Source organism: Ctenopharyngodon idella, chromosome 22 (assembly GCF_019924925.1).
Source record: "Ctenopharyngodon idella isolate HZGC_01 chromosome 22, HZGC01, whole genome shotgun sequence".
In the NCBI taxonomy this organism is placed as follows: domain Eukaryota; kingdom Metazoa; phylum Chordata; class Actinopteri; order Cypriniformes; family Xenocyprididae; genus Ctenopharyngodon; species Ctenopharyngodon idella.
In genome coordinates this window covers 14,550,308-14,566,591 of record NC_067241.1, presented here as the reverse complement: position 1 = coordinate 14,566,591, position 16,284 = coordinate 14,550,308, and the positions used below count along the sequence as shown (strand labels likewise).

Here is a 16,284-nt window from a genome sequence, read left to right as displayed (position 1 = left end):
TGTAAGTATGCTTTGAATCGTTCTTTTGAAGCCCACTTAGATGATCATTTTTGAGACCCTCACAACTGATATATTTTTTTTAGATCGAAAAGTTGACTTCTTAAAGACTCCCTCGAGTCCAAATTGTTCTTAAATTGGCCTGTTAGCTTTGAGGTCATCTATATAGGGTATGTCAGAATGCCGGCTCAGTATTGGGTGACGCTGTTCACGTGAACAGCACGACACGTGTGATGCAGATACAGGAGCTGGCCAATACTAAGCCGGTGTTCTAACGTAGAACACGGAAGTGCTGAATGGAAACAACGTAGGAGAATGAGTCATATACCTCTCAGATTTCATCAAAAATATCTTAATTTGTGTTCTGAAGATGAACGAAGGTTTTACGGGTTTGGAAAGACATGAGGGTGAGTAATTAATGACAGAATTTTCATTTTTGGGTGAACTAACCCTTTAACTAAAACTAAAACTATAAAAAAACAGTTTATTTCAGCTAGTTTATTATTTCAACATTTATCATTTTAATTTAGTTTAACTTGCTGTGCTAAAATAACTAAAACTAAAATACAAATGACTAAAAACTATATGTAGACATACACATAAAAACAAAAACTATAAAAATTATAAAGCACAACAAAATAACTAAAACTTTCAAATAAAAAAAAAAAACACTAATTCAAAATAATAAAAACTATAATAGTATCTCAATGATATAACATTGGCTCAAGGTTTGGCTGGTTGTAAACATGTAAAATCTATATAAACTAAATCTGTAAAAACAATCTGTAACACTTTACAGAAAGCCGTTATATATAATGCATTATAAAAGTATTTTTAATGCTTTGATTATGCCTTGTAAATGCATTACATGGTCTTGTTATGAATAATTGTAACCACAGTTATATGTATTATAATACTTAAGTATTCATTGAACATATCTTTAAAAAGTTAAATGCATTAAAACACATAACAAACAACCAATTTCAGATGCAACAAGGAATCTGCAAATATTATAATGCATTTTAAATTTGGTTGCAATAATTTATGCATTACACATTATAACATGCATTATTAATACCTTTATAATGCATTATACATAAAGGCTTTAAGTGAAGTACTTGAATGTACTAAAAAACTGCCACACTCACATTTAAATAACATATTTCAAACCAGCAACAAAATCTGACATGAACCGTCCCATAAATGCTGTATCTTATGCTCAAATAGCATTAAAAAAGCTTTTATTTCAGACTGGAGCAGCCAATGCGCATGTGCAACCAGAGCTTCTTACGGCAGCTGCGGTGATGCGATGACTTTATCAATCAGCGATTGGCTCTTTTATTTAGAAGGCGGGACTTATTCTGCCATACTGTGCTCTGCGCTTTCTCCCATTCATAAGGGATATGAGTGCACCATCTTTCTATATATGCAGTCCTTGATATAAGTGAGATATGTCCTGCCCAAATTCCTTATTTAAATCATAAATTCATAGGGTCTTTTACAGTTAAATGTTCTTGGAGTTTGACTGGATGTCACTTAACAAGTTGAGCTCAGTTTGGAACGGTCAGAGTTATTCTAAACCGGGCCAGTGGCACTGGGTGCAGATTTTATGATCTGGTGAAAAGACGACAACCGTTAGCAGATCCTCTGCCAGCCCTGAACCTCCACCCCGACCGACTCGTCTGGTAATTCGTCTGTTAGCAGGCTGCTTTTATTCTGACAAAGAAAACCTTGATCACGACCCGTACTGGAGCTTTCCCTGTCTGTAATTAAAGGTTATGAACTGCCATATCAGCATCACGTCATTTGCGTTTTGCATGCACTGCAAAATTTTCTCTGTGTAATTTCAATCATACCAGATTCCTATTGGCTGTTGTTGTGGTTTTTTTTATACAACAGCAATATTTTAAATGCAAGCAGTTGTCTATTTAGTCTGTCTAGACTAGTCTTAGATGACTAAAGAAAATGTGCGGGTTTCACATTTTGAGCATTTCAGCATGAGTTAATTGTATTGACCCTTCGTTGGGCGCCAACTTTTTGGGTTAGTGATGCAAACTCAGACAAGCTTTACAGAACATCTCAAAGGAATGAACTGTAGATTTCTGTGATTTTTCAGTAATATGTACTCATAAAGTGGTAAGATTTTGAATGGATATTATTCTTACATTTGCGGGAATGAACTGCGACATTGCAAAGCATTTTTATCACCCTTTTTAGAAATAATGGTGACACTTTACAATAAGGTTCCATTACTTAAACTAAGTATAAAAAATACTTACACAGCATTATTAGTTAACATGAACTAAAAATGAGCAGTTGTATTTGTATCAACATACTGTAACAAATGTTTTGCTTGTTGTTAGTTAATGTTAACTAATGGGGACTTATTTTAAAGTGTTAACGAAATTGTTAAACTAATGCATTACATGTTTAAAAACAGTGAAACTGCAATTGAGAATCAATTGAAAAGAGAAAAATCTTATTTTTAAAAGTGACTACATTTTTTTTATTCACAGCATGAACATCAAGATTCATTTAATTTAAGACGAACTAGAAAAGATTGTCAGATGATGTTTAAAACAGTTGCTAAATTAATGTTTTTAAAGGGATTGTTCACCCAAAAATGAAAAATCGGTCCAAAACTGTACATGGTAAAAAAAAAAAAAAAAAAAAAATATATATATATATATATATATATATATATATATATCAAAGTTGTAAACAAAACAAAGATTATTGGAGTATATTTTACAAGAATATTTCAGACTTTCAACTTCAAAAATCCATGTTTAATACAATGTGTATACTTGCCGTTTCTTTGTAATTTTTGGCGAAATTTACTAGCAATTTGTGAAAATTGCTTCAAAGTAAAACCTACACCAAATAGTTTTTCTTCTTTGAACATAAAAGTAAATATTTTTAAGAACATTGGGGTCCAAAAAACATTGGACCCCATTGACTTTCACTGTACTTACAAAAAAGAATAGAAGAAAGAAATTCATACAGGTTTGGAAGGACATAATGATGACAGAATTGTTATTTTTGGGTGAACTATCCCTTTAAGACAAGGCTTAAGCAACGGATCAACTGCACTGCAATTTCGGCAGTTCATAAACTCTGAGCTTTAAATGACCGTCGTTGTTGTTTGAAGACAGCCACATTCACTCAGCGCTTACAGTAACACGGCTTTTCCAGTGCGCTAAGGACGCCGGGCACAAATAGAAGCAGGCGATATTTCTTTTACGAGCTGTTCAGAGGACAAACAGTGAGTTCCTTCATTAGATGTAGGCAATCTGGGAAGAGACGGTGGGGGAAGGATGCTAAATTCTGCTCTAATGTTGACGTCTGCATTTCATCAACACCCTTTTTTCTTTCGTCCCGTCTGTGCGTCGCCTAATAGCCCATGAGATGAAGACTTTGTGCTGGCTTTGCATGTGACGGCCTGCCAGCCCGCACAACCAACACCTCTCTCTCTCCCTCTCTCAGAAGCAATTAAACATCGCTCCGCCACATGCTAACGGATGTTTGGCCAGAAATGAGAGGTTGTCTCAGCGCTACTGTATCTGGCTTTCCACCAGCTCGTCGGATTGGCTGCCAAACTTGTGAGGGCAAAGTTAGATCCACTTGCTAACATAATATTGATTTAGTTGGTGGAACTACCTGAGAGTGAGTGTAAAGTGGTCGGGGTGCTTTTGGATTTAGCTTTGGATAAATTTGGATCACTTAATCACTGAATAAATTACTGCATAAACTAATACAGTATTACTGTCAGTTTATCAGGTGTTGTCGAACAGGTTCATTGGTTTTACTGCACTGTCCAGTGCACCCTCCATGGACAGCTGTTGATGCAGTTATTTTATTTCATTTTTTTTAATGTTGCTTTATTTTATTTTATTTGGTTATTTTATTTTATTTTTTATTTTTTAAATATTTATTTTATTATATTTTATGTTGCATTTTAATATTTATTTTATTTTGTGTTATTATTTTATGTTGCTTTTAAATATCTTATTTTATTGGGTTATTTAATTTTATTTAAATTTTTTAAATATTTTATTTTTTATGTTGCTTTCTAATTTTATTTTATTTATTTAATTCGTCGCTTCATTGCCATACACAAATCCACTCCCGTGGCCTCATGGGATAATAAAGTGTCCATCATATGTACGCTTCAGGATCTTGCTGGAAGTAGTAGGTCATCCTGGTACTTTTTGCCTACTCTCTTATGAGTACTGTAACTTCAGAAATACTTCTTTTGTCGCATACTGTTTTTCACAGTATGTGATTTCCAATGCAGCCATGGTACGCGTAGTATGCTTTTTCAAATTCAGCCACCATGTGTTCTTGAGGTGTCTTCAGCCAATCAGAATCAGTTATGTCATGACATCATGTTCCTGCCACTCTTAAGTGATTAGTCACATGGTATTTACAACTCAGGTGATTGACTTGTGAGAAAGCTAGCTGAGAAGCTGCCGTTGAGATGAATGGTAATGCTAACGGTTAGCTCTCAGTTAGTACAAAGAAAGAAATACAAGCCTCAAGCTCTTGAGTCGAATCCTCAGATGTGTTGCTAGTGGAAACAAAATCTCATAAACAGAGAGTTCAGTTACATAGACGATTACAGCAGCCGTGAATACTTTATTGAGGATTCTTAAAGGTTTATGTTTCTAGGTCAGCAGAGGAAAGTATTCATGAAGTCACTTTCATGTTAGCCAAAGTAATAAAAACATTTTATGATCTGGTAGAGCACATAAATCTCTCTGAAGTATGAAATAATGTGGATCTTCACAACATTTGACACATTTGGAAAAGTTTTGACTCGGTCTGGTTTTCTTGTGATAGAGTGGTTGAATTTGAACACAAAATCAACAAAATATTGTTCAAACATCTTTGTCATGAGTTTGAGCTCTTTGAAGGGATAGTTCACCCCAACATTAAAAGATTCTGTCATCATTTACTCATCCTCGTGTTGTTTCATATCTGTATGACTTTCATTCTTCAGTACAGCACAAAAGGAAAAATGTCAAGATTAAAAAAGGAGTCTTCAGAAATAGGAATGCAACCAGGCCTTTAAGTCGGTCGACGATCATTAACAAATCTCTCAGACATGAACCAGATTAACTGATTCTTTTAAAATATCGAACTCAAAAGAATTATTTTTTTGTTGATGAATCTGATTTCTGATTCAGCAACTTCTCTCATTAACTCCCATGAATGTGCCAAGGAGAAAATTCATACAGGTTTGGAACAAACACAAAGGTGAATAAATGAAGGCAGAATTTTCATTTTTTTGTGAACTCTCCCTTAAAAAATCTTTCAGTCCACATGTTTTCTTTATATCAATCAATGTAATCAGTGACTCGTTCTTAAATCTCAGCCTTGGTGTTGTTTCCAGTTTGAAACGCACAAAAGAAAGAACAAAACAGCCAGAAAAATAGTTTGGCATCATGCATCTCTTAAAATATGCCTCCCTTCTCTACAAGAGTGCCGTGGAAGTTTCCTCTAAACTCATAGACAGATTAACAGTGACATGTTTATTTTCTCTGTAAAACAGCATTTGGGTTTACAACCACTAGAGCACTTTGTGATTGATTTAGCAGTAATAAGGAGTCTGTTTCATCCATTTTATTACATGAAAAATTGTTTTCTTTCTTCTGGGACTGAATGGAGACGCTGATTGATTTTGCTGTGCGAGCGTGATTGCAGCTAATTGGTCTCATTGGTTCTGCTGTGCGACTTTGATTGTGGGTAATGGATCTGATTGGCTCTGTTGAGTAAATGTGATTGTGGTCAGTGAAACTGATTGATTATGATTGGCTAGAGTTTTCACTGGTGGACTCAAGGGGTTAGGGTTTGACTGGTTCAGTTTGCCTTTGCTGGTAAATTTTGTAACTACACCATGCTGGACTAACTAGACCAAGCTAACCAGCCACACCATGACCATGATTTTATTAGTTCTGTTGTATAAAATGTAAAAATTGACTAATTAATCTGATTGTCTATATTGTATTATGACTAATGAATCTGTGTTGTGTGGGGATTGGATTGTGGGTAATTGGTTTGCATGTGAAATAGGGTTGTAATTACGTAACTTGTCTTTGAAATCATTTAGGATTTTCCAGCCTCCCTCCACTTAACAAATGACTTTTCATTTTCCAGCTATTGGAGGGTTGAATTGGTCTGACCTTGGTGTTAAAGCCTGTTTTCTCATTTACTTAAGTGTAAAAACTCATTGTTCTTTCACGCTGAACTTCAGCCGTGGTTAAATTGCCATTCCCCAATAAAAGAGCTTTTATTGTTATTCATTTTATATCAAACCAAGCATTACTGTTGACCTGCGAGCAGTTTTTGGTTCTCTCATGTTTTTTTTTTGTTTTTTTATGTGCATTTTAAGATTGCTGCTTTAGTGCCTGCTGGGTACATTTTATCTTTCAGTAGGAATAGTTCACCTAAAAATGAGAAGCAGTCCATTTGCACTTTTCCAAGCATGCGAGTCATACAATAGCTTTGTGTGATGAGCACTGAGCAGACTGAAATTTAAGACGTTATTCAGTGAAAACCTCCTGCAAAGCGTATATGCATCAGTGTTGAAATGCAAAAAATGGTGTGTTGAATGCCATATTTGATGTTATTGATGCCAAATGGCGTTGGTGTTCATATTAAACTGAATTGGAAAAAAAAAAAACATTTTGGTACCTTGAATAATGGCTTTCATTTTAGTCTGTTCCTCACACAAAGCACTTATATAGATTAAGGGGCCATTTACACAATGCATATAGTTGTCATGTAAACGTACCCTAAAAAAAGACTTTGTGCATAAGTCATATAGACTTTTATTGTGTATTTTGTTCTTTTTTAAACTTGACAGACGTGGCCATTATGAGCTGTCGTTGTACTGTATGTAAAAAGCTGTATGAGGATTCTTCTAAATTTCTCTATTTGTGTTGCATGGAAAATAGAAGGCATAAAGAAAGATATGAGGTGAGTAAATGATCGTTGGTCATGGTCTTCAGGATTGGGCATTTGGACTAATGGGTTTCTGACTTTAAATGTTGCTAAATGCATCATTTTCCTTTTTTTCACTGGCTTCAGCATGAGATCTGATGAATAGTAGGTTTTATAGTATTAGGGCTCTTAAAGAAAAGAGCCAATTTGTTGTCTTTTTTCTGCAGAAGACAGACACTTCAGTAATGAACAAGCGCTCTGGGTGCTCTACTAAACCACTAAAAGCTTTGTAATGTAAACAGCATGTGAGTAATTCAATGACTAATGCCACCATAAGGAAAATCCATTGCTTTCCGTCAGCATCAGCAAAGAGATTCTCGCATTTGTAATGATTTCTTTAGAAGAAATGTGGGACATCTGTGGATTCTAGAGTGAAAACTGTGGATGCGTTAGAGGTTTCAGCTTGATGTGATATCAGTACCAGAGGCGGCCTTTGCAATTTGGAGGCCCGTTTCAAAGAAACATCCGGAATCTCCACCCCCCAGAGGAAAAAAGACACTAATATTGTGCAATGCGACTGCAGTTACCTTATCTCTGTTATATTTACAATGTTATCTCATATTTCGCTCTTAATAGTCTATTTATAAACACATTCTATCTCTTTAACCAGAACTATTGTTACAATCACGACTGAAAACAAAAACAGCATTTAAACGTCTACCCTCAGTCCCTCAGCTAAAATGCAATAAAGCTAAAACCACCAGTAGGTGGCGGCAAATCATTGTCTTAACGAGTTAGTCATTGTATCATTCAGTCAAATGATTTGTTTAAAACGACTGATTTATTCAGGGACAAAGCAGAAGTGAGTGAGTTGTCGAGTCATTCCTTAGAACGATTTGTTCAAAAACGCGGATTCATTCAGTAATGAAACTGAAACTGTTGCTTGGAGATGCGCAATGGCTCTTCTGTTTGGAACTATTTTTGTTGGCAAAATAGAGGAAAAACAGACAATATTGTGTCTAAAATGTAAGTCACGTAATAGCCCGACTTATTGTTTATTGAATTGTTCTATAAAATCAATATCACATTTACAAACGTGCTGATATTCGGGAAAACAGCACTTTTGCTTGTGTGATAATACTTATAAATATCAAAACTAGAACTTTTACTGAGTTTTTTTTGCACCATATCTTTTTGGAAGCATTTTTATTCATTTGGTAGCATTTTTGCCGCAATGCCCCCGTTAATTTACGACCCTGGTGTGTGTGCACTGCGTAATGGCGGGGCTCTTTTTCGAGTGCAAGTGGAGGCCCCTTATTTTGCAAGGCCCTTTTCAAGTGAAATGGCTGAAACATAGCAAAGGCCATTATTGATTAGTACTAATGTTGGCCGACAAGTGTTCAAATTAAATGGTTGTCATTTCTTACCAGCAGCTTCAAGGAGACTCTGTGGAAACTGGTTCAAGATTGTTGGACCTCTAACCCTGTAATAAGCAGTCTTCTGCTATGGGCATCTGTTTTCTAACAGCATTCACAGAAGACAAGAGCAATGAGACAGAACTGTGTTGTGATGGATTCCAGAAGGAGAAAGACAGATTTGACTGTTGAAACCATGTGAAATCACATTTTTTTCCTCAGCCAATGCCAAACAGTTTTGTAGTTTAGTTTGATTTTGCACAATAAACCCTCATGTTCAATGCATACTTGCCAAAGAGCTGTTAGAATTTATGGCATAATTCAATTTATGGCAGGGTGGTATGACTTGGGCCTGGAAGAAACCACCCAGAACATCCTTGAAACTGTGGAGTACCTTAGCTATTTCATAGCAGTGCAGCTGTAACTGCATAGCAACAACCTGGCAATCACCAAAACACCTTAGCAGCTGTACAGCAATATGCTGGCAACCAACCCAAAACAACTTAGCAACTGTATAGCAATACCCTTGCATTCACAAAAAAGAGCTTAGCAGATGCATCGCAATATCCTGGTAACCACCCAAAACACTTTAGCAAACTGCATAGCAACATCCTGGAAACTACCCAGAACACCCTAGCAACTCCCTGGCAACCACTCAAAGCACCTTAGCTACTACATAGCAATGCACTGGCAACCACCTAAAACACCATAGTAACTGCATAGCAACATCCTGGCAACCACCCAAGGCACCTTAGCAACTTCATAACAACACACTGGCAACAAAAACAGCATAGAAACACCCTTGGAACCACCTAAAACACCTCAGTAGCTGCATAGCAACACCCAGGGAACCACCTTAGCAACTGCAAAGCAATGCCTTGACAACCACCCAAAACACTTTAGCAGCTGTACAGCATTATGCTGGCAACCACCCAACACAACTTAGCAAGTGTATAGCAACACCCTTGAAACCAAACAAAAGTGCTTAGCAAATGCATAGCAGCATCCTGGCAACCAGTCAGAACACTTTAGCAAACTTCATAGCAGCGTGCTGGCAACCACCCAGAACACCTTAGCAAGTCCTTGGCAACCACTCAAAGCACCGTAGCTACTACATAGCAATGCACAGGCAACCACCCCAAAACACCATTGTAACTGGACTTAGCAACTGCCCTCGCAACGTCTTGGCAACCAGCCAGAACAGCCTAGCAACTCCCTGGCAACCACTCAAAGCACCTTAGCAGCTACTGTACATAGCAATGCACTTGCAACCAAACAAAACACCATAGTAACTGCATAGCAACATCCTGGCAACCACCCAAAGCACATTACCAACTGCATAGCAACACCCTGGCAACAAAAACTGCATAGAAATGCCCTTTGAACCACCTGAAACACCTCAGTCTGCATAACAACATCCAGGGAACCGCCCAGAACACCTTAGCAACTGCACAGCAATGCCTTGACAACCACCCATAGCACCCTAGCATCATCCTATTGAATTTTACATGAGCAATAACACTCTTTTTGTTTGGAAAACATAAAGATCTAGTTTTAACTCTGTCATGGATTGCAACAGCATGCCATGGTAGATTTATAATTAGATTTGTATATTTTCTGAAGAAAAAGAGTATTAGAAGACTGTCTTTTGTTAGGGTAACCATGACAATGTTATTGACCTTTGATGGGGACAGAATGTATTCTTGTTGTTATGGTTTAGTCGAAGCGATACGTAGCACCAACTGAACTGCAGGAAATGCCAGAGCGCTGGTGAACTATCCTAGTGCGGGAAATGTTGGGTTTGGCTTTAGTCCCAGAGGTCACAGGAATATGAGATTCTGAAGGCCTTAGAATTGCGTCCTAACTGGGAACAGCTCTGTTTTGTTCTCAGGTCTGGTTTGGAGATGCTGGTTTGTTGTCTCTCCACCTCTGACATGGTTCTTGGTGGAATTGTGAAATTCATTTGTTGTCACATTACTGTTATTCCATGCTGGATCATCAAGTTTTCGCTTGAGTGTTTCTATGTACTTGCCTGAGGCAAAAACATGTGTCGTTTTTTCTCAAAATAGAGCATGCCAAAGCTCTTCTAAGCCTCTTGATTTCCTTTTCTCTCTGCAGATGTGGACGAGTGTGTCGAAGACAAGGACAGCTGCAGTTTGGATGCCATCTGTCAGAACACCCTCAAGTCATACAAATGCATCTGCAAATCAGGATACAAAGGTGATGGAAAACGCTGTGAAGGTAAGAAACCCTTGCCAAGAGATAAAGATACAAAAACATGCAGGACTTGTGAGGTCAGAATAATGAGACAAACACTTGATTCTGTATGTTTAGAATACACACTGCAAAAACATTTTACTCAGTATTTTCGTCTTATTTTAGAGTAAAACTATTAAAAATACAGTGAAGTTGATGAAGCTTTCTTGTATCCAAGCTTAAAGGGATAGTTCACCCAAAAAGAATATTAGTAAACTGTCTGTACTTTATTTTGATGGTGCCCCAACAGATATTCTACTGAATACAAGTAACTTTGCAACTACATGTCAACCTACTAACCTAAACCCTAACCTAACAGTCTTCTAATACTCTAATGAGAGTTAGTTGACATGTAGTTGCAAAGTTATTTATAGTTAGTAGAATGTCTAAAGTGGACTATAGAAATAAAGTGGAACCAACTGCTTCTCTTGTTTTAAACACAAATTTAACCAAACTTGAGATTTAAAGCATGAGAAAACAATTTGCCTGTGGGGAAAGAAAAATAAACCTATCTCATATCTTAATTTCTTGTGCTTCTCAAATATATTTATCTTGTTTAAGGATAGTCAGATATTTTTTACTTGGAAACAAGACAAAATTACTCATAAGAAACTGTTGTTTTTGCTATGTAGTCTATAATAAGATCACTCTGGTTGATTGTGTGTGTGTGTGTGCACGTGTCTGTGCGTGTGTGTGTGTGTGTGTGTGTGTGTGTGTGTGTTCAGACACTTCAAGGTCTAATTCTCCAGGTCTCATTTCTGCAGTTCCTTGGCTTCATTTTCAGACTTACCTGAGGGAAGGGAAATAGGTGTTCAAATGCAAGATTAAAAAGATGACAGATTTAATTCTTTACCCTTTGGACGTGAAATAGAGCATGAAATATCTTACACATTACCGATAATGACTTGGCCTGGTAATTACACAGAGATGTTTCCACCACCAAGAGCAGCTTGCATTTCCAATCATGTCAATGTGAGTTAACAGCGCTATATTGCTCGATGATAACCATATCTTTGAAAATATTGTTTTCTTGTGGCCGTTTGCCTTGGGGGAAGTTTTTAAAGCTCAGTTGTATTTGGAGAGGTGTATGCTGCTTTTGGACACACTTAGCCAAAATGATCCTTTCTGGATACAAACATCCTAAGCCCAGGCAAAACATTGGAAAGTGAATGGGTTCGGAAATGTTTGTGCTGTGTTAAAACTGCGCTCATGACTAAACTGGGATAAGGACGTAAAACCATTGATATGGTGTGGAAACACAAATGTATGCTGGGGAGATATGAACATCGTTGTTCAAATATACTTCTCCACGCGCTGAATTTCTGCACACACAAAAAGACAAGCACCAGAACCGGATCCTAATCCTCTGAAAGCTATTGCAAAACTCTTGATAGCTATTTGCTACAAATAACATGGGTTTGGAGTAAATAACAGTCCTTAGCCTTGAGAAAGCAGCACTCGCTGGTTGAAAAGAACGGCACGGCTGGTCACACTTCTTCTCAACTAGCTTAACCAGCAAGATTTTTATGTCTTTATATCTTTTTTTATTTAAATTTAGTCACAATTTATATATCTAATATCTATAACTAATATCATGCCTTTTAAGCATAAAGAGCTTAAGAAACAATTTCAGTCCAGTACTTAAGCGCTATATATATATATATTTACAGTATATTTATCTATCTATCTATCATAGATATGTTTTTTTTTAACATGAAGTATATCATGTCACACTGCAGGACACTTCTGTCACTTTTTGAATCGTCATGTCAACTAAAAACCAGCGTTAACTTTAAAAATGTTGGTCTTTCAGCAGGCCTATCCATGCAGACAGTTCTAGATGGTTTTCAGGTTAATTTTGCATTGTTTAACCTTTACTGTAAACTCCATCATTCGAGTCTTAATAGGCTATTTATTATTTTTCTTGGATAAGGAAAGAACATTTATTCCACATCTGCAATCATCTCAGCATGACACGAATGACCCGTAAACAATACAACTGTAATGAACTGCTTTTTTCTTCCACTTCTCAAAATTGCTCGTCCAGTAGATTGCTTGGCCTCACACGGAGACGCATTAGTGGATATAAAATAGCTTGTAATTTGATGGAGTGAAGCTGGTGTTGCTGCTGTGCAAAACCGAAATAAAAATGAAAAGTGCAAAGACTTTGTACTGTGTTGGAGGTGGGATAAAAAGCATTCAGGAATAAAGAAAAATAAAGCGCTGTACTCCAGGTTGTGAGTGCCTCTCCATACTCACTGAGCCCCGACAACTACAAAGCAGAGCAGAGGAGTCTGGGTAATTAGTGCTCAATTGGGCGTCAAATGAGAGGGGATGGCCTGCGTCCCCCCACCACAGTCATCCACTTCTCTCTCTGGCTCTGAGATGTTTATTCAGCTGCTCTCGCCATCCAAACATAAGGCATAATTCACTATAATCACCACAGTTACCGGCACACAGAAGCTCATATTGACCAAAATAAATTAATTAGGAACAATTTAAAGGAGTTTGAGCAGACAGTTTAAAGGGGTCGTATTCTACACATTATAATTCAACTTATAATGTTAGTCAAGGTTTTATCGGCAAAAAAGCTTTTTCAAGCCCAACCTATTTGGTTACTGTACCTTTAAGGGCCGTTTACATGACACCGTTTTCAACTAAAAAACTTTTTATGTGTTTTGGCCGTGACAATGGCGTTTTGGGGGCCTGAAAACGCAAACTTTTGAAGACCAGTTTTAAAGTGCAAATGTTTGGAAACTATACCATTTCCAGTTCCCGCTGGATTTTGTCCGCCGCATATAGTAAGCTTAATAAAGCATGAACCTTGTCGTCGGTCCATCTGTCATATTTTTAAACTCCAATGTTGATTCAAATAGCAAACAACTCTTACTGCATGCATCGCAACAGACTTTTAAAAATGGTGGTTGAAATAAAATGCAGCATTGAGTCAACCAATCAAAATGCTGCATGAACTCAACCAATCAGCATGTTCAACGCCCAAGTACCAACCCCGAAAGTTCCTGAACTTTGAAAAAGTACTACCTCACGTAGAGGGACATTTTAAGGGCAGAATCTTTTTTTCCGGTTCCAGTTAGACCCTGGTTCCTGTGGTTGAAACCCACCGAGTACCACCCCAAAGTCCCTAGTTCCTGGGGCAGTATATATATATATATATATATATATACTGCCACTTTATTAGGTAAACCTGTTCAACACCTTGTCAACTGCCAATCATATGGCAGCAACTCATTTAGGCATGAAGACATGGTCAAGATGATCAGCTGAAGTTCAAACTGAGCATCAGAATGGGGAAGAAAGGTGACTGAAGTGACTTTGAATGTGGCATGGTTGTTGCTGGTCTGAGTATTTCAGAAACTGCTGATCTACTGGGAATTTCACACACAACAATCCTAGGGTTCACAGAGAATGGTCTGAAAAAGAGAAAATATCCAGTGGTCTGCAGAAGAGCATCTCTGAACACACAACACGTCCAACCTTGAAGTAGATGAGCTACAGCAGCAGAAGACACACCGGTGACAATCCTGTCAGCTGAGAACAGCAAACTGAGGCTACAATTCACAAGGCCTCACAAAACTGGACAATAGAAGATTGGAAAAACATTGCCTGGTCTGATGAGTCTCGATTTCTGCTGCAACATTCAGATGGTACGGTCAGAATTTGCCTTAAACAACATGAAGCTTGGATTTATCCTGTCTTGTATCAACGCTTCAGGCTGCTGGTGGTGTAATGGTGTGGGGGATGTTTTCTTGGCACACTTTGAGCCTCTTAGTACCAGTTGAGGATCATTTAAACACCACAGCCTACCTGAGTATTGTTGCTGACCATGTCCTTCCCTTTATGACCACAGTGAACCATCTTCTGATTGCTACTTCATCTCAAACTGGTTTCTTGAACATGGCAATGAGTTCACTAAACTCAAATGACCTCCACAGTCTCCAGATCTCAATCCAATTGAGCAGCTTTGGGATGTGGAGGAGATTCGCATCATGATGACAAATCTGCAGCAACTGCATGATGCTATCATGACAATATGGACCAAAATCTCTGAGGAATGTGTCCAACAGCTTGTTGATTCTATGCCATGAAGATTTAAGGCTGTTCTGAAGGCAAATAGGGGTCCTAGTTTAGTCTGGAGTCTAGTGAACTCATATATATATATAGATATATATTATATATATATATATATATATATATATATATATTATATATAGATATATAGATATATATATATATATATATATAGATAGATAGAGAGAGAGAGAGAGTAAACTGTTTTTTTAATGTAATATATTTTAAAATGTAATTTATGATCAAAGCTGAATTTTCAGCATACTCCAGTCTTCAGTGTCACATGATCCTTCAGAAATCATTCTAATATGCTGATTTCCTGCTCAAGAAACAATTATTATCAATGTTAAAAACAGCTGTGCTGCTTAATATTTTTGTGGAAACCGTGATACATTTATTTTCAGGATTCTTTGATGAATAGAAAGTTCAAAAGAACAGCATTTATTTGAAATAGAAATAATTTGTAACATTGTAAATGTCTTTACTGTCACTTTTGAACAATTTAATGCAGCCTTGCTGAATAAAAGTATGAAGAAAAAACCCAAACTTTTGAACACTAGTGTGTGTATATATAGTACATGATATGACCCCATTATCTTTAATTTTCCATCTGTACTACAGATATCGATGAGTGTGCCAGCGAATCTAATGGAGGATGCGTTCACGATTGTATCAACATCCCTGGAAACTACAGATGCACGTGCTACGATGGCTTCCGTTTGGCCCACGATGGACACAACTGCCTGGGTAAGCTATCGCTTCTTTCATAGTCATACATTTGGGCCAAAACTGCTGAAAAATATCCATAGACATTCAGACAAAACCTTTTGCTAGTGGGTCAGTAAGTGTGTGTGCAACCAAAGCAAATCTCCGTCCTCTCAGGACTTTATCCCACACAAACCATACAAACAGAAGTTTGTGGGTCTTGCCGTCATTGCTGGAACCAAACTTATAATGGTTGATGTTCTTCAGGCATGTCTAATCAAACTCTGCACTGACCGCCAGAACGCTGTCACTCTATCCTCCGTGTCAAAATGAAGTGGGTTACGCGGTTAACCAATAGGAGAGGGCGATAAATCCGTCAGATTTGTGCGCTAACTGCTGAGCACACTGTTCTGTGGTATTAATTGTATTTTCAGACTGCGTGAGCTCACGTTTTCAACATTCGGTGGCTCATATGCCCAGTCGTTTCCAGGTCAGTTAAATCAATCTAAGGGAAATGTGTGTGTTTGTCTGGGAGATTTACATCGGGTTACAGTTTTATACTGACCCTGGCTCTTTAACTCAAAACAGATGTCCGGTGCTTCGAACAATCGGCCCAATGAAGATGTGCTTTTTTCCAATCGGTGGTTTTCAGTGAGTGTTTGTGTGGGTTATGTGGGTTTACTCGCACTGCGTGGTGCTGAACTGCATAACTGAACCCTGGTATTTTAGCCCTTCGTAGACATTTAAAGGTCCCGTCTGCAGTTTTTAGAAACACATTTTCAAGTATTGAGGTTTTCTCTGGCAGCTTTAGCGCTCTGCTGGAGTAACTGGATCGACTCGTCACCTGCGGTTCTTCTGAAGAGTTCAAACAATCTGA

General features: G+C 37.6%; 1 protein-coding gene across 2 annotated transcripts in view; it reads left to right on the top strand.

Moving 5' to 3' along the window:
- scube3 (signal peptide, CUB domain, EGF-like 3) overlaps nt 1-16,284 on the top strand; it is a 112,280-nt gene that overhangs the window by 17,872 nt on the left and 78,124 nt on the right. For both annotated transcript variants that reach the window (XM_051880599.1, XM_051880598.1), the window contains exons 2-3: nt 10,476-10,598; nt 15,324-15,449. In XM_051880599.1, coding sequence (XP_051736559.1) covers nt 10,476-10,598; nt 15,324-15,449 — 249 coding nt within the window. The remainder of the gene's footprint in view (nt 1-10,475; nt 10,599-15,323; nt 15,450-16,284) is intronic.